Below are 27,945 nucleotides of genomic sequence, written 5' to 3'. Positions count from 1 at the left end.
GATATAATCTATAAAAAACATTTTTCTTCGTTGAACGACATCATTATCGATTCTATTTCTAGATTTATCTCTTCGATAAAACTATCTCTACTGTAATAGATACTTTATACCTGATGTATCAAAAATCATATCATATTCTTGGAAGTCTATAAAAATAATCCATTCTCGTATTCCTCGAAAAAATTTACCTAAGTACATATATACGTACATACATACGTACATACACACACACACACACACACGTTGTTTGCATTTACGCTAATATTAAATCGAAAAGCCTTTAGAATAGGGTTCTTATTACAACGATCCAATCCTCGCGATGTCGTACAACGTCGTCAAATTTTACAAATGTATAAAATCTTTGATATATATCTCGTTAACAGAGGTATAACCTTCGTGTCGACGGCTTAGAGTCTGAACTACCTGTAAAATCGATATTTCAAGTAGGTCACTAGGTTAGCAGGCAAAGGATGATAAGAGGCCACTTCGAGCGAATAATAGCGACCGATAAGAGTCGCCGGCTAACTCGTTGCCCGTTAGTGTTATTCCTCGAGCGAAGAAAATGAATAATCCGCTTCCGGTATGCGAGAGAAAACGTCGCTGAACGTAATTTGAATTTCGAAATCGAATGGACCCGACGTTGATTACTAATTAACGTTCGCATGACACCGTATACGCGTCGAATTATTACCTATTAGCTGTTTCGTCAGATCCACATGGATATTAGGGCGTGTTTACGATCAACGTCAAATTGCTGGATTAACGTCCATAATATCTTTATCTATTTAATAATGCGCTGATAAAATAAATTACGATGATCTTATTACCAAGCTAATATCAACAAAATTGGCTTTTATACGAGGTTAATTGAAAGGCAGTAAGAAAATCACTTGTTCGATATTTTCCCGTTTACCAGTTTTATTGAAAAATATTGGACTATATTATTTGGTCAAACTCGATATATACAAAAATCAACGATCGAAAGAAAATTTACAAATTTTCACTGTGACAGAAGAAAAGAAAAAGAAGAAGAAGAAGAAGAAGAAAAAGAGGAAGAGAAAGGAGAAAAAAAAAGATTAAATGTATAATCTATCTACGATACAACAAAATGTAGTACAAACGTTTTATCGCTCTGCAATTACACCTATCCACGATTTCGTGGAAATAAGTAAGCCCCGGGTTTCCTATGACATTTCGCTGAACGTTTAATCGATAAATTCTCTGAAGGCCTGATTCTTTATCGGCGTACATTCGGTGTACCATGTAGTTAACTAAGTGTAAGTTTAAAATTGCAATTGTCTGTCGCACGTCTCAAAGAAGAAATTACTTTTGCGATCTATCTGTCCGTTTCAATAATCGTCAAAAAGTAATTAATTAATCGAAGTACATAAGAAAATTGAAAAGTTCTAGCTCTCTCTCTCTCTCTCTCTGGCCCCTGTTTCTCTCTCTTTTTCTCGATGCAATTTTTTTTCACGAGCAACGGAAGTAAATAAGAAGAAGGAATAGATTGTATATAACGATATAAAAGACAAAGGATAAGAAGAATGTATTTGATAGTAGAATTCGATTGTAGTCGTAGGATATTGTATACAGGATAATTCTCTTCAGAGGTGGGTCTGGCTACTAGGGTCCTCCTCCCAGACATTGCCGATCGTTAAGCAAGGTCAGTGACATCGGTCGTCTACCCGTCTGGCTCTGCCAGTCGAATATCTTTTTCATTGGGTGCCCTTCCTGCCATGGACACGTATATAACACATACCCCCTTCTCTGTCCCCCCTCTCTCTCTCAAACCTTTCCTTTTATTCTCCCTTTCTATACGAAATTCGTGAAAATAATTTCATTCGAACGTCTCCGACGTTTCATCGCGTCGTTGTTAGAATATTTAAAAGAAGAACTTGTTTTTTATCCCCTCCTTCCCTCTCTCTCTCTCTCTCTCACTCTCTCTAGAGCTCTCTCTTTCCCTTTTCTACCACTACAAACAGCAAAGAATTCCAAAGGAAACACGTCTGAGACTCGTTAAGCCAATGATAATCGACTCGCAAGTAGAAAGAGGAGAGAGAGAGAGAGAGAGAGAGAAAGTGCACTCGAGAGAAGAGAATCGATGCATCGTCGCGACGCAGAAGCCTTCTTCTTCTTCTTCTTCTTCTTCTTCTTCTTCTTCTCATAGAACACGAACTTGCTCAACGAGTTTCCGATTCTTACAGAATGAATTCATGATTTCACGCGAGAGACTATTTCGATAAATCGATCGTTTCTACTCGTATCCTCTCGTCGTTATCGGATAGAAAGAGAAGAAATTGGTGCTACGATTTCTTTTTTTTTCTTTTTTTTTTCATCGTTTTTGTTTTCGTATTTAACAAACAATGAATATATATATATATATATATATCGCAATTCCTCTTTTTTCTTTATCCTTCAATTTTTTGTCCGATCGATCAAATATCACTGTCGTGTTATCTCGGGAAACTTTGCGATACGCTATTTTATAAGAACCGGTTGAATCGATTAGAAATCCGATAAGGAAGATTTCTCGGTAGATAAATATCGTAGAAAATTTTTACAAGTATCACTCGAATCAAATTCGATCACTCGGTTATGTCGATCACGTTCGCATAATTTTCAACGAGTTCAAACGTTCGATATTTTTATTATCGAGAGATCGGAGTCTCTTGAGGAGCATCGACTAGAGAAAGGAACAAAATTGAACCGGTTTGCTCTACGTTCCCGGGGGTTCGTTGAACAAAGTGGCATGCAAAAAGGCAAGTACGAGAGGAACGACGAGACTCTGTAGAAAAAAGGAGAGTAAAAGAAGACGAAGACGAAGACGAAGACGAAGAAGAGAAAGAAACGAGAGAAAGTCAGCAGAGATTCTTCTCTTTCGTTGTACTCGTCGTTGTACGTTTGAAGAGATCCAACAAATTCTAATTTAATCGCTTTCAAGATTCTCTCTCTCTTTTTCTTCTAAACGATCTACAATGTGACAATCGTAACTTGGTGTGCGACGGAAAACTGAGACTCTTACGAGTTCTTTTTCTTTTTATTTTATTTTATTTTATTTTTTTTTGATTCATCATTGTTATTACACGAGACGATAAAGAAGAAATCTCCGATCGGGTTTCGATCAATTTATATTTTGTCTGGAGGTCGTAACGTTTAGGTATTCTCGTTTTGTTAACAGAAGAGGGATCGAGAGAGTGAGAAAAATGAATAGGATACATAGATAAGAAGAGAGAAAGAAAGAGAGAGAGAGAGAGAGAGTCTGGTACTCGACACGAGCTTATCACGTTCATCGCGTTGTTTTAAATCGAGTCGACATAATGTCCGAAGCGTTCGATTTCTCGTAACATCGTCGGTGGTCGAAAGCAAGCGGCGCGCCGACGGAAAGTGCAACGAACCCCTAGCGCGTCTTTCCGTGAGCATTCGAGCGAACGAACGAACGAACGAACGAACGAACGAACGAATGAACGAACGAAGAGAAGAAGCGAAGAAGCGAAACGAACGTCTTGCGGAATGTCGACGTTCCGCCGACGGCTGGGGAATGCGGTCCGATTGGTCCCATCGCGTCTAACCTACAACCATTTCCCTCATTTTTCCTTACGGTCCCTGTCTTTTTCTTTTTTTTCCCTCTTTTCTTTCTTTTTTTCTCCTTTTCTCTCTCTCTTTCTCTCTGTCCTTCCTTTTTTTTCTTTTTCTTTAAGCGCACGTTCAACGAAAGATTTCCTTTCTCGTCGATAAAAATACAAAATCCCTTTTCCCCCATCGAGACGAGAATTTATTTCGACATTTCTCGCACTCCGTATCTCTCAGTTAAATAAACGAGAGAGGAGGAATTGTTATAAATATAAAAGATAAGGGAAAACTTAAGGGAGGATTTTAGATAGAGTTTTGTAAGAAAATTCGATAAGACATTTGAACATTCGTTTATAAACGTTAATTGCTTTCATACGTGTACATATTATAATTAATGATATAAAAATGGTACAAAAAATTTTGACGAATTTCGTTGTAAGAATAAAGGAGAAAGGAAGGGAAAAAATGGAAATAAAAAAGAAAGGGAAAAAAAAGGATCAAACGTACTTTACCTTAGGAAATTGTTGCGCTTTTTTACGGAAGGGAAGAGAAGAGAACGGAACACGTCGAGCGGAAGATTTTGGGTGTGCAACAATGTGCATCCCCGGTCTGGTCTTTTCTTTCAATGAAAAGGGAAACAATCGTATTACGAAGAATGTATCTCCACAATGGAACCACAGTAGTCGATGTAACTACGTAGATAGACGTTCGTTGTGATATGTACATGTAAATTACACAACGATCTTACGTCATTATCACCGAATGAAATTATTTACTGAAATATTTTATTTTCTCGCAACTGCGGCGACATCAAAGAATCATTCTTTTTTATGCTCTAAATTTGTTTGCTCTTTCATATAGATAAAGGGGAAAGAAAGAAAGACAAAAGAACGAAGAAAAAAAAGAAAAGGAAGAAAAAAAAATGATCTGCAATAAATCAGTTTAATTACGAATTATTTATCGACGGCTGCTTTTGTCGGAACAGAGAAATGTGTGTTTCATTGAATCGTTGGTACATGAGCGAAAGACGAGCTATTTACAAAACTCTGTCGTTTATCTCTTCTTCCCCTTTTGTTTGCACAACTTTCCTTCGAGGCTTTGTGCATCGAACAGGTGTTAAATTACCAGCGAGCAGTCTAATTAACTAATATGTATGTATATATGTGCACGTGTTATGAGATTAAAATGAATAAATGAGATAAAGTGGGATAAATCTTCTTCTTATTCGTAATTGCGTAAAAGCGTTCGTGTATCATTTTTATACATTTTGCGTTCTAACATGCGGATATGAGATATGTATATACGTATGTAAATACATATATCAAGTAAGTAGATGAGACTCCATAATACATATCTCTGTCTACTTTGAATTTTATATATATATATATATATATATATATATATATATATAAAATAGATGTAACAATTATTGTATTTACGAATAATTAACGGAGGAATAAAGCAAAGAAAATTGTTAAACAATTTTTTTCAGAAACTATAAGAAACGATACTAGCAATCGTAACTGTTATTTTCTCTATCACTTTATCATAGGGATTTACGAGCAACACCTGCGATTGGAAAGATATGAAACATTGTTTTCTCAAAGAAAACGATAAGTTTGATTTTAATTAAAATAGAGATACATCGTGTGTGATTCAGTAAAACATGTAACGTTATTAACCCGAATGGTGTAGGTATCGTTGAGTCATCTTTCTTCTAAGCAAAGCTTTGTCTAAGAATTGACACAAACACAGCCACCGTACACACACACACACAGACAGACACACCTACAGTAATTTGCAAAAGTATACGAACATTTCTTATCTTCCAGCACGTTTGCTGAGAGAATTATAATTAAAAAAAAAATCGTGTCCTTTCTGGAATCCATGAATGAATTTTTAAGGACGGATCGATGGATTTAGATAGAAAAAAAGAAAAAGAAAAAAAAAGAAGAAGCAGAAGGATAGTTTTTTCTATTTCGTAGAAAAGAAAAGTGATACTATACTTTTTTCTAGACGATGTAAACTTCCTCTATGTAAGGACGACGCATAACGCTTGCAACCGGTCTAGACAAGATAGTAACTTAATTCCTACACGTGGCAGAGGTAAAAAGGAGAAGTATCTTAGAATAATCTTTCGAGAGATTTCGCCTTGTCGAGAGTACTCGGTTGTCTCTCTCTCTTTCTCTCTTCCTCTTTCTGGAAATGTGAAACCAATGAAGAGAGATAATATTCGACTTATACACCATCATTATAATCTATGCACGTAACTATACATATATACGTATCTATGTACATACATATATACAAACACAGACAAACAAACACACCTGTACGTTTATAATAAATGCATGCAACTAACATCCATATAGAAATTTAATTATACTCTCTTACGACGACGATGACGACAACGAAACTTATATACAATTTCAAGAATAATCATTTGAGAAGATCATCGAGATCCGCCATACTTCGCTATCCTCTTTCAATTCGTTTCGAAGAAAACAAATTGAAAACTCGAGTGGAACGCTTTCGCACTCCCACTTGATCTCTAAAAGCATAGCACAATAAAATTCTCGTAGTTGAGAACCGACTGAACTATGTATCAACGCCTATTGAAAACGCCGTAAGAAAAGTTAATCGAAATTGCTCGAGAAATGAGAAATAAGAAAAAAAGTGAAAAAAATTATAATAATTTCAAAAAAAAAAGGAAAAACGAAGTGGAAAATATATGGCTCGAGAAAAGCAAGGTAATCGCGGTTAATGCAGTAGACTAGATAATATCAACCTATTATTCGCTGTGCGTTAGCCACTCCCAGCTTCCTGTCCCGATATACATACATACATACATATATACGTTTACCGTTATGTAATGTCAAACAATTTACATAACAGGAAATGCGATACTACTAGAACGAATCTGCCAAACGTAGGCGTTGACCTATTCGCGTAGAAGGTATAATAAAAAGAATAATAAATAAATAAATGAAGAAATAAATAAATAAATAAATAAATAAATAAATGAATGAATGAATAAAATGGTAGATCCTTTTTCCGCGTGCAGGAATAGCAAAAAAAAAAGAAGAAGTGGTTTCTTTAAAAATATATTACTATCGTTGTCGTCATCATCGTTGCCGTTGCTAAAGGGGAAGGAAAGTTATGGCAAGGTTATAAGGAAGAAGATAAATCTACACGAAATAAAGTCTAATGGAGGATTTAAAAATATGTATATATACAATGTTATAAGGTGTGTCATCGATAAAGATGATCGAGGCGAATGTCACGTGTAAAACCGATCGCTTCTTGGGTGATATTGTAAACTGAGGGAGAAGCTCCGAAGAAAATCGATTCAAAGTTCGATGAAAAAGAGAGAGAGAGAGTAATAGTAAAAGTTTTTTTTGAAAAAGCGTAAGATTCGACAAGTTTCAATATGCTTTTTAATTGGCTTCGAATGGAGTGTGATAAAGAAGGATCAACGAAGGCTTCTCTTATTCGAGAAGGAGAGAAAGAAAGAGAGAAAAAAAAATAGTAAAAAATGAAAAAGGATAAACGACGATCTACGAGCTCGAAACGCGTCATCGTAAGTACGTACGTATCTATCCACAAACGTAGAAACAATGATCGGAAAAAAAGAACAAAAGAAACGTTTGGAAAACAGTCGTCGCAAACAATCGAACGTACGTAGGTATGTACGTATGGATGATATCGTTCGATCGTAACTCGTGCGGCCTTCTCTCTTCGACCTCGATTATTCCGACGACGTCAAACTACATCCAACGATCGACTCGAGAAATAATCCCCATATATATATATATATATCGCATAAGTATTTTTATACCATTCAAATGATCTCGACATTCGAATAATTATAATAGATTTATCTGTTTTATACTAATTGATATATCTATTTTTCGATATAATAAGTTCTATAAAAAAAAGAAAGAAAAGAAAAATAAAATAATACACATTTTTATACCATTTAAATGATCTCGACGTTCGAACAATCAGATATCTATTTTTCTAATAGGTTCTATATACAAAACAAAACAAAAAGAAAAGAAAAGAACAAAAAAAAATAAAAAAAAATAAAATGAGAAGAATGATTTAATAATATAAAAGAAAAAAATGAGCGAGATAAAAGTTGACTCGATTGAATTATTCCCGAGCTCTTTCTTCTATAATCACATCAACGATGTCATTGACGGAGAGAGGATTGGCTGATAAGCGAGCAAAGTTCGACGGATAAGAATAATCGATCGATTAAAATTTACGTTAACTTACGCGAAAAAAAGGGATTACTTTAGTCCGTCCGTCGGTGTCGATGGTAAAGACGAACATAACTACTTCGGAGGTGATCGTTATCGTTGTCGTTCATTGGATGGCTGAAATACGACGAGACTGTCGGAGTCTCGACGTGTCGGATAAACCAAATGCGCGCGTGGTACGCGTAAACCGAGCCGCTCGAGACAAGAAAGGAGAAAGAATCGTGCTCTATGTCACTCGAGAACTTAGATGCGGCACGATTCTACGAACGAAGCGGAGAAAGTCGATTCGACATGACTCCGCTTCTCTCTCTCTCTCTTATTTGGTCTATTACAAAACATGTTGCATGGTATGAATATTTATAGATTAAGGATCCTTCTTACATATCCTTTGCAAATTTTCAATAAAAAATCTCGAGTGAAAGTATAAGTAAATTACTGCAATAACGATGAATTCATTGATTGTTACATTTTCTATCCAATGTCATCAATTTTTTATGAAATTGAGAACAAATAGAATAATTATGACGATAATGATGATGATAATCGGATATCAAATGATCGTATCGTTGACAAATTCGAAACTACGGAAACTACATTTGGGAGAACTAAAATTAAAGAAGGTACCTTAAAGCTCTCTAAAATCGTGCGGTTAAAGAGGAACAGTAGAACGAAAGACGATTTGTGTGTTCCGCCCACGCGACGAAGAGGGCATCGAACGCATTCGATGTAATAAACTACTCTTAGCCCTGTACCTCTTCTCATTTCTCTCTCTCTCTCTCTCTCTTTCTCGCAAGTGGGAAAACCACCGATGAGTAAGAAAAACAGAAAGAAACGATAACGCTTCGGCCAAAATTATACCGCGTGAAACTTGACTCGCGTGCCATTTTTTACAAATTTTTTTCCCCTACATTCTTCTTTTAATATATTTTTTCTTTTCTCTTTCCTTCTCTTTCTCTCTGTCTCTCTCTAAATAATACACACAGACGCTCACACACACACGCGCACGCATACACATGCACGCACGCACACTTATTCGAGGTCATTCGTTATCTGTGCAATTTAAAATAGATTAAGATCTATGAAATGATTAGGTACCATTGCAATTGTATTTCTGTTATCTTCCGTGATAAGAGATAACCGATAACCCGAAAAAATATTCATCGAAAGAGAATAAAAAGAATCTCGAGAACAACTAATCAGAATTTCACGAGAGAGAGAAAGAGAGAGAAGTCAACGATCAGACGATGAGTAGAGGGAAATGCATCGGCATCGACAAACAATGACGCAGAACGGCGTAATATTGCATCAATGGGAGGAGCATCGGTGGCTCACTCGGCGAGATGTTGATTTTTCGAATAAACGTCGCACTTATCGTCTATGCACTTGCCGTCAAATACAAATGCAAATTTACGAAGAGACTTCGTAATCGTTTAAAACGATTAGAGAACGACTATCAAAATGTACTTCCATTTTTCTCTTTTTCTTTTTTTTTTTCTTTTTTAATATATATATGTATATACCTATCGAATGAATCTTTTTTTTCTTTTTTTATGTAAAAATATATATACCTATCGAATGAACAATTTATCAAACGAATATTTGACAAAGAATTTAATCGATACGACTTTTGTCTCGTTTTTTCTTCGTCTCTCTCTCTCTCTCTCTCTCTCTCTCTCTCTCTCTATCTCTCTCTCTATCTCTCTCTCTATCTTTATCTATCTGTCTATCTCTATCTCTCTTTCTTTTTATCGCGTTATCACGCACGATTTCATCTTTATCGTCGAATAGCCGTCCTCGACGACGTATCCGTAGAGCAAGCGTGCGAGCGAACGACCTTGACCTAGGAGAAAATAAACGACTATTACATGGAAATAGGTACGATGCAAATTCTATCACGATTTTAATATTTTCTTTCTCTTAACTTTCTTCTTTCCTTCCTTCCTTTCTTCTTTTTTTTTTATGAAAAGTCTCGCGTGCGTTTAATACCCCATGCCCGTTGTTCTTCTCTCTTTGTATCGTCGATTTTCTTCTTCTTCTTTTTTTTTCTTATTAAAAAAGACGAATTTAAACAAATGGCGTCTCTAAGCCGTCCGCAAATTTGCGATCAACGCTAATGTCGGATGATTCATAACTACGATGAATATATTCTTGGTTACTTCCCGGAAACGTCGACGTTTCCTTCAACTTGGGATCTTAAAGAATAAAAGTAAAGTACAGTAAAAAAAAAAAAAAAATAAAGAAGAAAAGAAAAAAGATGAGAGGGAAGTAAGAATAAGTCAAAGCTTCGTGATGGTCTCGTATCCACGACGACGACGAATTAACGTGAAATATATTATTATGTTCCGTGTAAGCTTACTTTCGTCTATGCCTCGAAACAGACGGATCCCACAAGAAGATGTATATATGTACACGAAGAGTTTAACGATTTAGGTACAACGCGTTTCTCTGTTTTTGCGTCTCTTTGAGAGTCCTTGAATATCCGACGAGACAGAAGAAAGGGACAGATGGTTAGATCTTTTTTCTTTTATACGATATTTACATACAAAACGAAAGAAGAAATAATGAAATCTAATAAAATAAATCTCGCATAGATTCCACGTAAAACATAATTATTGTGTTTTAAAAGTTCAATAATTAAAATCACATATACACACACAACACGCACGCAATTCACTCTAAATAATATAAATAAATTAACGTTTGAAAGAGAAAGAGGGGTAGAAAAAAGATTATGAATATCGTATTCTTTTATAAACGCGCACACACATACACCCATCCATGCAATATGTATATTTGTGAGAGAGATACATTCAAGATGCGTAACACTGAAAGCACAACTATAATATATAGCGTGGCAGTAGGCCGAACGATCGAGGAAGATCGATCGGTCGGCGTACCCGCCCCGTTTATACAACGTAGAACGAGACATCTCCCATCGACTAGGTCTCGGATAGTAGACTTCGGCCATTGTTTACCGTGAAAATTAATACCGCGAGAAGAAGAGAGCTCTACTTCTCCTCCCTCACCTTCTCACGATTCACCAACGAAAGCAAAAATGAAAAATCAGCTCTCGATCGAGCAACTTTTTATTTCTCGAGTCTCTTTCCCAAAGAATAAAATTCCTATATGTATGTAACTTATGTTACGTTACATCGAATACATTATATTCAAAAGAGCTTTCGTTTCTTTATCGATCTGAAATTTTTTTACATAGATTTCTATCTACGCCAGAAATAAAAAAAAAAAAAAAGAAATCAAAAAAGGAAAGAAAAGAGATTATTTTAAGAACATGGAATCTTCTTCTCAAGTTAAAAATAAAATTCAACTAAGAAATAATGAAGATCACGATCATCGATGTTAGATATTGTATATTATACGTTAATCGCTGATAATTGACAATTAGTATCTTTAAACGAATTTAACAAACGTACGTATGAACGAAAGTCTTTTAGAACTTGACGTGTCTATGTATATTCCATTATACACACACACACACACACGCGTGTTTACGCGCGCGCATGCATATATACTAGAGTATCTAACGTGAATATGTAAATTAAAATTTAATGAACGAATGAGAAAAAGAGGAGGAAGGTGAAACTTAACGATAGCAAACGTACGAGTCTAGTTGGTAAGTAAATAAACGAACGAAGCACAACGTTCTCGTGGGTTACACCCACTCATCCGTCTCGTTTAAAAAAGGATTAGCAGTGGCTGGAACGAAACTAAATTGCGGCAGTCAGATGAAAGGCAGATAAGCTAGACAATGTTTCATAGTTGGAGTGGATGCTTGTATGAGTTCGCTTAGCTCAATATAATATCGTAAACAAGCATGTTGGCTGCGTTGGCGAACTCCTTTGTTGATAAATATGCTTACAAAAAGGACGAACGTTTACGTTTACGATTACGACTACGACTACGTTACGTTATTCCTAAAGAGATATAATTTTTAATGCACCTACATACATATATATATATATGTGTGTATATATATGTATTTAATTACAATATATTCATTACTTATTCCGTAAAGTCGAGTCAATTGTATAATGAATTCGTAATAATTCTTGTAAATAAACGATATTAATAGTAAATAATTCAAGCCAGTTCGAGAATAATAATCACTCTTTTCCTCTTCTCTCTCCGTCGGAATCAAATCTCAAATTACGCGTATCGTTTTACATTAATATTTAATTCGATTCGATTTTACGATTCTTCTCGAATTATTTCAATTATTCTCTGGCATGTTTGACAACATTATCGTCGTTCTACCATCAATCGCAAATTTTAAGCGGATTATACGTCGCTACGACTATTCTCCAATACATACATATATATATAAAATATATAATATATATATATATATATATATATATATATATATATTCGGTAGTCTTTAAATGTATTTTCCTCTCTCCCGTAAAGACGTTTTTGTACGACCTAATAAAGTTTACGTTCGTCTGGGTCCCGTCGTTAAGAGAAAAATACAATCGAAGTGCCATTTACATCGTTAGAACGGTTCAATTCATTTTATAAAAATAGAAAGAAACAAAGAGAGAGAGAGAGAGAGAGAGAGAGAGAGAGAGAGAGAGAGAGAGAAAGAGAGGGAAAGAAAAGACTCAAGAAAGAGAAGAAGACAAATATGTCGTAAGAGAGGAAAAGAAAGGGCCTTAAAGCTTTTCCATTCTATTTAACGTGACACTCGACTAAAGAAGAAAAAAAAGGATAAAGAGAAAGAGAGAGATAAAAAAGAAAAAAAAAAGAAAACAAAAAGAGAAAAAGATAGTCTCTAAGAAGTCTAGGCCACTTTTCTGTTGGAGTAGTGCGACTCTTCGTCGTCGTCATCGTCGAATGGCTCCCTCAACATCGCAGACACGCGGACCTCCTTTCGAGTTCGATAAAGGCACCGTCTCACTGGTGTCTCACCTACATACATCTCTTCACGCATATCGATATAATCGTTTTAACCCCGAATTTCAATTTAAATCGAAACCCATTGTCTACTCTTAACGATTCATCGAACCCAATTAATCTCGGGAAATAGATATTTGAACGAAGCTATTTCATTGGAATGAATAACGCAGCTGTGTACAATAGCGAAACAAGCAAAGAAAAAAAGAAAAACAAAATAAATAAAATGAATAAATAAAATAAAAGCGTGTAATGACTGAACGCAATAAGATAAGAAACGTATTATTATTTTTATTTCGGGGAGTTGTAAAAATTGACGAAACGCAATAAAGAGATCCGACGGGATAAGCCGTTTAGCTTTCGATATGAAATTCTATATTTTTTAAGGTCGATCGCTTGGAGTAACGTTAAGCAGATAAGTATAATGATTTGATGGAAAATGATAAGGGAAGTAATAATGTCGAGAGAATAAAATATCAACGGAAAAATTAGTTGCAAAGTTTCGAAAAAAAATAACACGATAAGGCACCTGTTACCTATACACCACCCTCCCCTCCCTTCTTTCCCTCTCTCTCTCTCACACACACACACATACACACATATGTACGTATATAGGAAGGAGATACACGTTGGTCGGTATGAGAAAATAAACACAAAGTTTTAAAGAATAAAACACAAGGCTAATATCTAAACATAGCTTGGTCATAGAATATCGTTTGAGCAACTTTAAAATGTTAAATAAAATGCTAGCAAAAAGAAATAAAAAAAAACAAGGAAATAAATACTTTCCTCTCCCTAAAGGCAAAACACCCTTCATTGGCGTAAAGGTTAAGTTCGGAGAAAAGGTAAAAAAATAAAACGATAAGTATGAATAAAAAGAAAAAAAAAATAAATAAATAAAATAAAATAGAAAACATAAAAGATAAGTTAAGAACTGTTGGAAGGAGGCTTCGAAAGAAGTTCAGAAATTTTATCGAAAAGAAAAGGAAAGAAGCCGTGTCCATATCCTTTCGACCTGACGCGCCCTTCGATTCTTCTATTTCTCTCTCTCTCTCTCTCTCTCTCTCTCTCTCTCTCTCTCTCTCACGCTTCTCGTGCTTTGAAAGAAAGCCGCAAGGGTAGAGCCGGAGCTACCGCTCCATCCAACAGGAGAAGTAACTTCCGCGTTTCGTGTCTTTATCTTTGTCTACTTAAGTTCGTCTGATCGACGATTAGTCCATTAGGGAGTAAACGAAAGCAAAAGAAAAGAAAACTAAAGAAAAGAAAAGAAAAGGAGAGAAAAATGAGCGAAAGTGCGTGACGATAGAATCTTCTCCGGAGTACATGGCCGTGAAAAGACGACGAAAAAAGAAAAGAAAAAAAATTAAAAAAAAAAAAAAAAAAGAAAAAAAGAAAAAAACAAAATTAAAAAGGAAACAGGACTACAAAGAAATAGGAAACAACAGGGAAATAATGCGGGGGAAGAAGACAGTTGTACGTGTCTGCGTGTTCGTATGTGCGATGAGAGAGAGAGAGAGAGAGAGAGAGAGACAGAGTCAGAGACAGAGAAAAGGATGGTCGAGGAGAGCCGACGCCGGCTTTCGACGGGACACGCCAGAGTTCGTCGTCCGCACGAATACAAGGGAACACATATGAGTATAGACGAACTCGAGAGTGAGAAAGAGAAAGAGAGAGAGAGAAAGAGAGAGAGAGAAAAGAGAGAGAAGAGAGAGAGAGAGAGAGAGACGCGCGTCGACGAGGTAGCTCGAAAGTAGATGTGTGTGTGTCGATGTGTTGGGTTCGTACCTCGCAAATGGCACGATCCGCATTGTACGTGTGTAATCGTTGCGCGTGCGTATACTCTGTGTGTGTGTGTGTATGTGTATGTGTAGGTGCGCGTAAACGTTCGCGCGCGCATACAAGGTGGCGCGCGAGTGCTCGAGCGCACGACGGACCACACAATCACCAGTGAGAGAACCGAGCGTTTAACCTACGTCAGAGAAACTCTGCGCGACACCGAACCTTCCTACACACACACACCCACACACACAGAGAGAGAGAGATATATATATATACAAGCAGCACACCAGGCCACAAACTCGCCGCTCACTCATACACTCATACACTCATACATAGCGCGCAGCAGCGAGCGCGTCTCGAACGCTTTTTTTTTCTTTTTTTTTTTTCGTGATCGTAACGATTCCATCGAAAGAAATGTATGTACGTATGCTTCAACGAGGTTTCCATTATTTTCCTACGATTGACTTTTTCGTTTGTCTCGAAAGAACGTGGCGACCAATCGCACGCACGGAAATGCGGGGAAACACGTTGTAGTACACGAGAATTGCTGTCGTACGTCCATCACTAATAATTTTTCTCTCTTAAACAAATATTTTGTATTCGTAAAGTAACTCACCTGAATCGCCATACACATTGAATCTAGAAGGTACGGTGAGGCGTTCGTTAGCGAAAACGCGACTCCGTAACGATGACAGGGGGAATGATACTACGACGCACTCGCACACGTCCGCACGCTCCAAAAGCCTGTGGACAACTGACGGAAATGGCGGAAGTCCGCGCGTTTGACTCCGCCACCCTTGCTATCGTCTCATTGGTCGCCTCGCGTTACGCCGCCATTTTCAAATCGTTTATCCTTCGTATCGTATTCGATTATTTCGCGAATTTCTTCTTTTCTTTTTTTTTTTTTTCTTTTACGATGTACAATTCATTTTTATTAATTCATTCTTTCGTTCCCTTCCTATTTCGAAACGTAAATTTTTTAATTTTTTCAATTTTACTCGTTGAACTTTAATTAACGTAATAACCGCTATGATCGATTTTATAATCGCACGTGCAGCTTAAGGAAAAAATGGAATTCGTGGAAATTCATAGTCATCGCTTATTATAGCTTTTCTCTTGAACAATATAATATAAGATTAAATAGATAGATAAGAGTGATATTATCCGTACGTTTAAGCGTCGTTTTACCAATAGAAATTTGAAGAATTTTTGAGTTTTGCAAAATTATGCAACGCGATAAATTTCTAAATAAGCTTCGTTGAAATAAAATTCGATCGTTCAAGTTTGTAAAGGAACGTTTAAGAGAACGAGCAAAGCATGATTATTCTCACCGAATAGTTTATTTTCGGAAAATCGAAAATAAATTTCGCCATTTCAGCTATCATTGATCGTTTTGTTTCGGAGTCCCGAACAAGTTGTAAACATGTTCTTTATATCTAAATACAGGGTACTGTATTTATCGATAACAGCTAAAAATAATGTTCCATATAAAAAGAATAAAAAAGAAAATAAAAAAAAAAGAAAGAAAAAAAAATGGCCGAACCGGTGAACACGAAGGCTATTATTTAGTGTATTTTATCGCGGTATCACGAGCAACGTTCTCGATTGAAAAAGCAAAGACGTTTTATCTACGGAACGGAAAGGAATGCCACTATACAGCCACAGTACGTAAAACGCTATCGTTTCGATCGATAGCTCTTTAAATAAATTTCTTGGAGATTATGATAATTATTCATCACTATCAATCGAGAAAGGAAATTGACGAAAGACTTTCTAAAAAGATTCACGACGTGAATCGCTGTTTAAACTTTTCTTCTTTTTTTTTTTTTTTTTTTTTTTTTTTTTATCTAAATATATCCTCCCTCCTATCTGTATACAATTATGTCTTGTACATCGACTCGTTGAACTGTTATTTATTAAATTTATTATTTCGCGATTGCACCTACAAAAAAGACATAATAATAATAAAACATGAATAACGATGAATAACAGTTTTCAAAACATTTATTCATTGTAAATACATTATTTGTTTGTGCCTTATCTCTTTTTGAAAAATTAAGGTTTAAATAAAATTGAGTAGAAGGCAATCTCGACCATTGTGATTATTATCTCTTAATGTACTTAACAATGCATCCATAATTTTTGTATATATAGCATGGCAAAAATGAAATACTTGATCTTAAAAGGATTCATTGATAATAAGAAGAGAGAAATTAATTATAAGGCAATCGACCATCCTTTGCAAATTGGTTTGCAATGATAAGAAACGAATTCGAGATTGTTCTGGTGTACTTTAATGAAACCGCAGAAGAGCTTCGAGTGTTCAGAATTGATACTACACGTAACTTAAATTCGAATCGTGTTAGATCGTTTTTATAAATTCATTTTTCGATTCATTTAACGATCCTCCTTATCGCGAGATAGTTATTGATATATCTATTTAATAATAATAATAATAATAATAATAATAATAATAATAATAATAATAATAATAATAGTAATAATAATAATGATAATAATAATTCTACAACGAAATTCGATAGACTGAAGATCCATTTGTAACGTTTCATTGAACTTCAATAGAAGACTTACTTCTATTATTTTTCCTAAACGTAGATATTACGTAACACGCGAGATTATCAATTTCCATTGTTAAAAACTGAAGATTTTGATATGGTAGGAAAGCTTTCCATTGAAATCCAGCATTGTTTTTTTACGAGACCACGCAAAATACGTAGTGGGAAACACGCTCGACGACGTTCGTAGTCGTTCGCGATCACAATTAAAATTTATGTAATGTATATTCCTGTCTACGCATAGATTTATCTTCATTTTTCTTTACTATCCCATATTTCTTTAACTCCATTGCAGTTTAAGGCATACTTCCAGTAACGCGATTACGATCATAAGAGGTGCACTGATTTATTTTTCAATTTATCACCGAAAGGATGCATAACGCAACGAAGTCCGATAAAACTTCTTTCATCAATGGAAACTATCGGCATCCTTGATTTATTTTTAATTTCCTTCCGTTTCTCACATTTTTTCTCCGTTTTCCTTTGCGATCCGTAATCTCGTTCTTTAATTAATTAATTGTTGCTCCCGCGGAGAAGTTCCTAGAAGATCGGTGTAGCGCGTTATATCTCATTTATTTTCATACCTTAAATATGATATTTTTCATTCAACAAAATAAAACGCATTAGCGTGCATAGTTCCGCACAAGAAGAGAAAAGAATTCCGTTTTTTTTATGGTATTCTATTTCTCCCTCTCTCTCTCTTTCTCTCTATCGTTAACATTTAATACGATTAACGTTATATATCATCACGTGATATATACACGAATATAAATATATTTTTTTTATTATTAGTTTTTTAATTTTTTTTTTTTGTCAATATGTATACGTTTTTATACGAACGTATATATTTATTACGTTTATATTTATATACGCGAACATCAAATCGATTATTTCCAGGAACTTCTCGTGCCACGCATGTATTGCTTTCACGAATTTGACATACTTTATCGTGCCTGCTCTCTCCGCACTTTCGGTACCGATTGAAACTTGTTATATATGTATATTGTTTCTGCTTATATTTATGGTCCCTACAAAAAATACATTACATCTATAAGCAGTTTACATTGTGACGATAACCATACATATATATGATGTATATATATATATATAAACATATATACATGTACGGTATACATACATATATATATATATTTATATATACATTATAACATAACATTTTTAGATTTAAATTTTATCACTATAGTAAACCCTATCTAATACTTGATCGTATTTATTTTTCTTTTGCTATTTAATATTTTCAATCCAGATTACTGCCGCGCTTGGGAATGTTACGTACGCACTACGGTCTCGTGACAAGAAAATTCAAGACTAAAATCATAATCATCATAGTAATTAAATATATAACAATATAATAGCGATAAGAGTAATCGTAATAGTAGTAGTAATAGTAGTAATAATAATAGTAATAGTAGTAGTAGTAGTAGTAGTAGTAGTAGTAGTAGTAATAGTACTAATTTTAGCGAGTAGTATCGGTATTAATAGTTATCGCAGTTATTCTGTCGATAGTATGGGTGTATATTGACGTTAACAGGAGATTAATTAAAAGACAATCATTCAATTAGAACGTTTCACGTTAATACGATCGACGAAAAAACATAACGAACTACGTGTCGTCGTGAGAAGAGAGAACAAAGTAAAAAGATAGACAAATATACTGGGAGATAATTAAAAAATAATCATTCAAAAATAAAATTCTTACAAAAGTACTTAAGTAACGCAAGAGTCGTTATACTTATTATATCGTGCCAGCCGTGTAAAATCGGTTCGATAAATCTTCATTCTGGAATTAAAATGAAAGAAACATCGAAGCGGCAACACGACTGCGACTTCGAACACGCAAAAATGCCTCGAATCGCACGGTATTTAATCTATCTCTTTCTCTCTCTCTTTCTCTAACTATAATTTTATGTACAATTGCAAGTGTCCGAAGTGGAGGTTGCTTCTCCGTTCTCTTCGACGTGTAAGTTGAACTGAGTTTGATTTGCCATTTATTTATGTATATGTACTTAGATTTTCTTTCGTTTTTTTCTTCTTCTTCTTCTTCTTCTTCTTCCTCTTTCTCTTTCTCTTTCTCTTCCTCTATTCACAGCACTTCTTTGTTACGATCTACGGGCGTTCGTCAAAGTCTACCGCTCGGAAGAAATTTATATCACAAAGTTATATAGGTATATATATATAATATAATATATAATATATATATTATATATAAGTGCATCGCAATAACGTAGTCATTAGAGAGATCATCGCCGTCTCGAAAAAACGATGCGAACGGTCGGCTTTGAGGAATCGTTTTACATCAAACGTGAAAATTGCCTCTAAAATATAGTAGCGTGTAGACTACACTTTGAAAAATTGACAGTGACGGACCAAACAGCAAGAGTGATACCGTGTGATAAATATACGTGTGAAAACGCGAACGTAAGTAGTTTGCACAAAGTTTACATTTGCGGCATCGCAGGGTTCTGAATTTTCTTTGAATATACCCATCGAGAGAGACTACGTTTCCTATATAGAAAAGCACGTTAAATCATTTTTCTTTGACATTTTTTCTTTTTCTTTTTCTATTTCTTTGTTAACGTTGTCTGACGTAACTCCATTTTGCGAAAAGATTTACGTCGAGCGGATAAGAAAGTTGAAAATATCCAAAATAAAAACTTCAAATCAATTGATCGTACTTTCTTCGTAAGCTAAGGCAAAATTTTTCCTGGCTTCGAGAGATATATATTTATATAATATATTCTTACACTCGTTTTTTTTCTCCGTTTCATGTTATATTCTGAATTAAATTAAAAGTGCCCTTACTCTCTATAGAATTTCATTCCTGAGTGAGTTATATAGTTTCTTTCTAGTTTTTTTTGTTCTTCCTTCTCCTTCCTCATCATCGTCATCATCATCATCATCATCATAATTATCGTCGTCGTCATCGTCGTCGTCGTCGTCGTCGTCGTCGTAGTCGTAATCGTCATTTTCATCGTCATCTTCATCTTTTATACATCGAAATTGATTCGAGAGGCTTTCAGGTACAAAACTAGTAGCATCCTCGTGACGAGCGAGCTAATTGCATCGAAGCCAAAAACTTATCGGAGACAGTAAGGTCCCATAGATCGATATTGAAATCCGATCGATGATTCTCGATCCATCGAGAGTTTACGTTCGGAAAATGATATAGATTCTCGTTGCTTGGAAGCATCTTTCATTCTACAAAATACCGTATCGATAAATATCATATCGAAAAGAAAAGAAAAAAATAAGAAAGGGAAAGAAAAAAGAAAAAAAAAAAAAAGAGAGAAAAAGAATTCGTTTTCCACGAAAGCCATTTTTCCGCAAGTGATATTACCTTGAGATTCTATAAAATACATTTACTTAAGAAGCCGAAGAAACAATCATCGGAGATCACGTGCCGCTCTTTTCAAAGCGTGGGATTATGACCGTGTGTATAATATATCTATGAGAAAGGATAAGATAAAACTCTACTACACCATTCAATTGTATCCTATTGATTCAACTATGATTTTCGTCATTTTAATCTTTGCTATTTCTAAATTGACTACTTTTTTTGTGAGAAAGCCTAAAATCTAGTTATAAAATAAATCTCAGCTCTTGATCTGCGGATAATAATGTTTAAATATATAGATCATTAGTTTCGTTAACTTAGTTAATTATATTTAACTTTAAGTTTTGTCTAGTCTTGTAGTTCTTAAGGCAGGATTTTTATATTTACAATTTCGTCTTCGCGTTGGCCTTTTGTTTTACGTAGCAGTCGCGATCAAGGCTCGTTTCTCGAAACTTGTACCAAAGACGATGACAAATCGCATCGTTTCTCCGTGTACTTAATCTTTAGCCTTATCTTGTGCTATCGTTTCGTATAATGTATCGTTTAGAGTAAAAACAGTATAGATTCAGCCACACAATAACGGTATAGTCTCGAACTGCACTCTTTAAACGAGTCGTACAACCTATCATTAAACTATTTACACATCGCAATGCCATAAAAATGTACACTTACTGATATCATCTTCTTATAATAGCTAAACCATTTCATTGAAATCTGTGACAAATTATTACGGAAGATGAACAGCACTCTTTTTTCAAATACAAGAGTTTAATATTTTATAGCTACTTATGCATTTTACGTGAAATATACGAATACATAGAAAACTAATCCGATATATATGATATATATATATATATATACCTATATCTATACACACACACATATATATATATATATTTCTATCGAGTTTGATCGCATGCTGAGCGCGACGATCGCGTTAACAGAAAAATATTGACTGCAAGTTCGTTCCACTCCGTTTATATCAATCTCTTCGAAACATATTCACGAGCACCGAAAGTCACATTTCTTCGTTATTCATCGAGTGCGACAGTCGTATACATCGGTTCTATGACTGTAAAGATTAGTAGTGCGCGCTTCTCAACAATGAACACTTCATATTTACAATGAATTCTCTAATAATTTGTCACAAATTTTCTTATCACCAATTCGATAGATTTATTTATATAATTCCTAGTCCGAAATAAACATTAAACATTCTGATCACGACTTTCTGATTTACCAATCGAAGGCTTCGTATCTACTTCCTGTTCGTGCGTGGCAAACGGTGCTGATTGCCTCGTGTCCGGTACATCGACGTCCATCACGTTTTTCGAACGATTCGCCGTTTCATTCGATTCCTGCGTGTGATTTGAAGATTCCGTTTCCTCGAGATTCGTCGACTTCGTAGGCTCCGTGGGCGAAGAAACAGAGGATGGCGTTAATCCGTCCGAGCTCGGTGAATTCACATCGCCATCCCCTAAATTATGTTGATGAGGTTTTTCCTCGAATACTATAATAAGGCAAGTACGATTCGATATACGCCGTACATAGAGACGATCCATATACGATTGATTGATAAGTTTGAAAAAAGCGGACTTACATTTGTCGAGACTAATAATCGATCCTACGAACTCATTGACGGTGAAGGAAGGAGCCTGATCCTCCATTTGTCTTCTCCTTCTTACGAGCCACCAATCAACCAGAAACAATGCTAGTGCCAAGATTTTTATGCCAGCGCAAAGACCAACGTACCTAACGCGACACAGCGATTGGTTGTATTTCCAAAAGGATTGCGACACGAATATTCGAGCATATATGTCCTTACCTATAACGAAATTGTTCGATGTCGTACAAGAGACATCGGCCGCCTTTCTCGCCGCAAGTACTTTTCCATAATAAACACGTCGAATCTATCAAATTACCAAAAAGAATAGGCGCTGGTATATAACCGAACAGTCTGAAGATTACGAATTGCATACCAAGAGCGAACGAACGTTCTTCCTCCGATACGGATCTATAGCGTGACGAAATAAACGGGTTAAGAATGATTTATGAATCGTTCGTCATCGATTCGTAACTTACCTTAAAACTATCATCAACAAAGGCATTTGGGTTACCGCCACGATAAACGTCATGAAGAATAGAAGAATCAAAAAGGGAAATATCGTTCTGCAGGGCGAAGTACACGGACCAGCAGTCGCTACCGGCACCACGGTTACTTCCGCGAATTCTGGCGCTGCTGGTGGCAGCATGGTTAAATTACCGTGTATACCTGCGAACGAGGAAAAACGTCGATAGTACGTCGCGTCGATGATACAAGTCCTGAGATTTTTTTTGGACGACAAGTAACGAATGTTTCTTCCTCCGTCGACTTACATGCGCAATTCGTAAAGTTAGATTTCGAACTGAAGGCTGTACATCCAGCGTGACAAGGACTGAAGTACGTCAGGCCGTTATTTCCACAGACCGGCTCGACGTCGGTCATTCGACATTCACAACCGAAGTTGCATGCGGCAGTGAGATTTACTTGGAAAGGTTCTGGACCTTTCGTGCTGCTGTTAAAGTACGGTATAGTGGTCCCGGCCATTTTCACGTTGTCGCAACCCAAGAAAAATAAGAGACCGTAACAAACCAAACATATTATGTTGGAGACAAGAACAAACTGAACAGCGCCTTTAGGCCTCAGTTCCAATCGTTTCAACAAGCATCCACCGAAGAAGATACCGATGCACGCACCCGGTATAGCTATCGAGCCGGTAAATATGCTCGCCTGACTCTTTCCCAGGCTGAATTGCGTTTCGAGATATTTCGGTAGAAAAACAACGAAGCCCGAGACGATCACCAATTCCATACAAGCGCCCAAACAGGTCACCACGTATACAGGATTGCAAACCAGTCTCCACATGCTACGCGGGATATCTAAGGAAAATAACGTTGATTATAAACCATATTTTACCAGGTATTTATTATCTTCCTGAGAGTCCTAATAGTCCGTTTACCTTTCACGTCTTTACCGTATCCAGTATCATCCAGTTTCTCCTTCTTCGGTTCCTTGGATTGCTCTTTCTCCTTCTGAGAGGTGGATTTGTTTTTCTCGATGATCCTTATTTTCTCCTTCTCGTGTTGCAATGTTTTAGGGAAACTAAAGAACGGTATTGCCACCATTATCAGTAGTAAACCGCAGAGCAAGAATCCGCCCCACCACATTCCGACCCATCGATGATCTCCGGGATCTAAATATAATTTGTTGAAACGATTCGATGCAGATAGAATGCAACCTGAAATAACATTTCACTTACCGATACTAATAATCGTCCCGGAGAAAGAGTCCATGTGGAACGACAGGAGATATGCCCCAAGCAGAAAACCTAATACTGGTCCAAAAGCCGCCATACTGTACATACATCCTAGAAAAATAAAACGCATACGGTACGAGTGCATGTTTTCGGAGAAAGTATTGCTTTCGGTGATAAATTAATTCTCGTACGGCGAGGCTGGTTAGTCGCACGCTTACCGATGTACAAAGAAGCACTCTCTGGTCTCACGTGATCGTCTATATAAGTGGTACCGAGAGTAAATAGAGGAGAACCACCGCAACCTAGCAATAACTGAGCAAGCACAAAGAGCATAACAGGACCGGCGTTCGATGGAGATCCTTGTATACAATTGTCGCCTCTCAAATTGTTGTGCGGCGACGATAAACCCGATGACAATCGTCCTGTAATCAAAATGATCAATAATAAAAGCATCGCAAATTTTTTTCTTTGACTTTCATTTATTCATTTCTTTTTTTTTCCCCCTCCACAACCATTACCGAGTCCCATGTCCTGTTCGCGCAACGACACCCCACGACAAATGTTGTCCGAGCTCGAATTGTTCGACGTCGTCGTTAAATTAGGCTCGGCGGTAAAATGCGGTACCATAAAGATCATCGATCCCAGTCCCATGATAACAGCACCTAAATTAGTTAACGTCATTACACAGACACGATGACATAGCAGATCGAATTAACGAGAGCGAACGTCGTTACTGTTGAAGGTACTTGCCAATGGCTATCCAAACAGGGATATGTCTGCGACTACCGAGATAGCTCACGAAGATGACAGTAATGACGTTGCCTATTTCGTATGAGCTGGCGATGAGGCCCGAGAGGCTGGACGGGATTTCAAACCTTTTTTCTATAGTTGTGATCACAGAATTGATATAACCAGAACTAAGTGCTTGTTGTAGAGTTACGAGGAATGAAAGGAGGAACACGAACACCTGTAATCCAACAACGATTAAAAATATAAGACGTATATTTTTTTTCTTCCTTACAACGCCCAAACCCGTCGAATATTTTTATTCTAGCTTACAACGATACGCATATACGTATTGTTTGAAGAAACATTTTTAACGTCGAAAACTTTGCTCCCTGCTAACTCGTCGCAACGAGTAATATAAAAAGATTTTAATCCCGCAAGAGACGATGACTCATGACAAACTTTGTCGTGTACATCCACGTAGACCCGTTAAAGAGACGAATTAACGAGTAACGGCTTGTGACTTAAAATAAGTCACGCCGAACCGATGGTTCATGGAACGAATTACGATTACCAACCTTTATCCCGGCGAATCTTTGGATGAAGGCGGGCCTACAGCTTAGAATTCCGCAGTCCTTCGAGTCTGGATTGAACGGTGGCGTTTGGGCCCTTTCTTTCTCGGTCCTACAAAGAAAAAAAAAATAATAATAATAATAATAAACAATTTTTAATTCTTTAGAACTACGTAATTCTTTTCTCCCTCATTACCTGTCCACCATGGAAGCACTGGGATTCCTGCTGTGACATTTGATGATAAAGTCTCTGGAAAAATATTTCAACGATTATCATCAAAAGTATAAGTCTATAAAGTAGCAATATACAAACTTACAGATAGTTTATATCAAGCATGAATATATTAAGTTTAACATAATTTATATTACGTTCAAGTAATATCGATCGTTAACGATTATATCATCATAATGTGTATACATACGTATCAATGTATATTTTCTTAAAGTTCGTGCGTCATATCGTAAAGACAATGACGTAAATTCTTAGAATATGGAAGAGCATTTAAGTGAGAAAAATTCGTAAATCTAGATAACGTACAAAAAATAAAATAAAAAATAAAAAAATACAGAAGAAGAAGAAGAAAAAGAAGAAGACACTGAACGATTCTTTTGGAGGGTATCGGACCGACCATTAACCTGATTTCCGTCTAAAGAACTCTCGAATCGACCGAAAGGGTTAGCGAAAGTGTGCTTGGAACAATTAGATAAAAAATATTCTCCGCAAATCTATTCCGCACGCATACACGCACACACGTAGACGCACACGACGGATACGTGTCAGGGTCGGCATCGTTTTACCGAGCAACAACGTAATGCTCAGTGGTATTGCTGTTATTGCTCCTATAGTTGTTTCACTTTCTACGATCCGGAAAGTCTTACGTCGCGATTCCGTCTCGTGCAAACATTTCGAAACGCTTTCGCAATGCTCTTGCTTCGATGCCGCGTCATAGTCTATCTCTCTCTCTCTCTCTCTCTCTCTCTCTCTCTCTTTCTCTCTCTTTCTTGCCTATTTTTCTTTTCTTTTTCTTTTTCTGTAGTCTTTATTCTTTCTATCTTTCTCTCGTTAGCCCACCGGAAAAGACTTTCTCGCAGAGCTATCGTGACGCGAGTCCGCGATTACGCATTCACGGTTCCTCCTCTCATCTTCCATTTCGGTCGAATTCACAGAATCTTTCTGAAGGGAATACGGTACCACCATCTTTCAAAAGAGAAATTTTTACGTAGAAAAATGAAGCATCTAAACGAACCATTAAATAAATATCTCTCGATCGGTTTTCGATTCTTCGTTGAATATCTTTTTTTTTTCTTCTTATTCTCTCTCTCTCTCTCTCTCTTTTCCTTTTTCTTCTCTACGAGAACACCCAGAGTTTTATAGTTTATTCGTGTCAATTATAAATCGTTAATCACAGTATTACTCATGGATCGTAGTCTACCATTTTAAATGAATACCGACGAAAATGACATATAGATATTTATATATATATATATACATGTATGTATGCACGATTAAACAATGTGGTTTTACGCGTGAGTTGCTTGCGTAACGATCGCGTATTTACATGAACAAAAACAAATAGAAAAGAAAGAAAAAAAATTGCACGCTCGTGTATGTAAACTCGTACGATTAACACGATATATTGTTGACGAAGCTCCGACGTATTATAGCGAGAACGTGCTCGTATAGAATCGAAGAATTTTCTTCTCGCTTTAACATACTTAAATTTTCATACTTAATCCATTTCTTTCTCTCGTTCTTTTCTTTCCTTTTCTTTTTTTTTTTTATGAATGATTTAATGCGATTTTATTTTTTCTCTTTCTTTCTCTTTTTTTTCTTTTTTTTTTTTTTTTATTCAAACAAACTAAGTGTTTATCAAACCAACTTTTGATCAACAAAAACGATCTAAAGAGTTACCCGATACGATACGCGAATAAAATAAAAATCAATTCGATGTACTCACCTATGATCCACAAGGCCGGAACTTGGGTTTCTACTATGACATCTTATTACGGTGTCATGAGTCAGTCTGCTACCACTTGGTTGCAGAGGATCCGCGTTTTCATCGGTTCCCGTGCCAGCACTTTCGGCGTACAGTCCTGTCATGGCATACATGCTCTCGTTCCGTCGATGTCCCGCGTGATAATTGCTACCGGACTCGGACCTGAAGGATGATATTTTCGCACTACGTTAATTAAAAGTTAGCTTAACGATAACGATAACGATATTCTCGTTATGTCACGATCGTGGACGTAATAACTATTTACGTACAAATTTTATGTTTGCGATTGAGAATGAAAAAAAAAGGGGGAAAAAAAGGAAAAGGAAAAAAGAAAAAGGAACTTAAAAATTCACTAGACCTGTGTTGGTATCGATTGCATTGCGGAAAGGAAAGAAAGGTCGAATAGTCTACGACAGGACACCCTATCTCGTTCGAATAGACTTGTCTGGTGAGACTTTAACCGTGCTTCACATGGATGTCATGCAAGACTCCCTTCGACCAAAGGATCGTATTACCTGTGTTAGGGTAATAAGAATAGTCTAGTCTTCCTACAGCAACGAGAACTTTTTCTACGAGAAAATACGTATCTAGTCGATGATTTTCTAAACTCGCTATGAGACGACATCGTCATGCGGTTTAGTTCTTTTTATTTCTTTTCTCTTAATTCTTTCTTAAGTATTGCAAGAACAAAAAGAAGGAAAAAAAAAGAGAGAGAAAAAGAAAAAGAAAACGTGATCACATAATCGAATCGGAGGACGTAAGAGTTCGTGGCAAACGTTTTCTCGTATGACTTTAAAATACTCATTTCCTTCTTCTCAAAGTCGTTACGTAAATCATAGAAGAAATTCTAAGACGAATAGAACTCTAACCGGAATGAACGATGACCTAAAAAAGACAT

The 27,945-nt window shown here is 36.2% G+C and overlaps 2 protein-coding genes across 7 annotated transcripts in view; both read right to left on the bottom strand.

The window, feature by feature from the left end:
* The window catches only part of LOC127066926 (PRL-1 phosphatase), a 43,254-nt gene extending 27,949 nt beyond the window's left edge, over nt 1-15,305 (bottom strand). For both annotated transcript variants that reach the window (XM_051001206.1, XM_051001209.1), the window contains exon 1: nt 15,142-15,305. The gene's annotated coding sequence lies outside the window, so the exon portion shown is untranslated. The remainder of the gene's footprint in view (nt 1-15,141) is intronic.
* Nucleotides 15,306-16,511: 1,206 nt separating this feature from the next.
* Nucleotides 16,512-27,945, bottom strand: part of LOC127066911 (solute carrier organic anion transporter family member 5A1) — a 33,219-nt gene continuing 21,785 nt past the window's right edge. For 2 of the 5 annotated variants that reach the window (XM_051001177.1, XM_051001176.1), the window contains 13 exons: nt 27,009-27,209; nt 25,247-25,300; nt 25,057-25,162; nt 24,503-24,719; nt 24,271-24,414; nt 23,971-24,174; nt 23,756-23,863; nt 23,456-23,689; nt 22,833-23,375; nt 22,539-22,728; nt 22,282-22,470; nt 22,057-22,208; nt 16,512-21,966 (listed from right to left, as the gene is read on the bottom strand). In XM_051001177.1, coding sequence (XP_050857134.1) covers nt 21,665-21,966; nt 22,057-22,208; nt 22,282-22,470; nt 22,539-22,728; nt 22,833-23,375; nt 23,456-23,689; nt 23,756-23,863; nt 23,971-24,174; nt 24,271-24,414; nt 24,503-24,719; nt 25,057-25,162; nt 25,247-25,300; nt 27,009-27,209 — 2,644 coding nt within the window. In that variant the 3' untranslated portion in view covers nt 16,512-21,664. The remainder of the gene's footprint in view (nt 21,967-22,056; nt 22,209-22,281; nt 22,471-22,538; nt 22,729-22,832; nt 23,376-23,455; nt 23,690-23,755; nt 23,864-23,970; nt 24,175-24,270; nt 24,415-24,502; nt 24,720-25,056; nt 25,163-25,246; nt 25,301-27,008; nt 27,210-27,945) is intronic. The other 3 variants (XR_007782524.1, XR_007782523.1, XM_051001178.1) reach the window with 3 other exon arrangements.

Source organism: Vespula vulgaris, chromosome 10, assembly GCF_905475345.1.
Source record: "Vespula vulgaris chromosome 10, iyVesVulg1.1, whole genome shotgun sequence".
Taxonomy (NCBI): Eukaryota; Metazoa; Arthropoda; class Insecta; order Hymenoptera; family Vespidae; genus Vespula; species Vespula vulgaris.
Note: the sequence above shows the minus strand (reverse complement) of the source record. Positions and strands in the feature narration are given on the sequence as shown.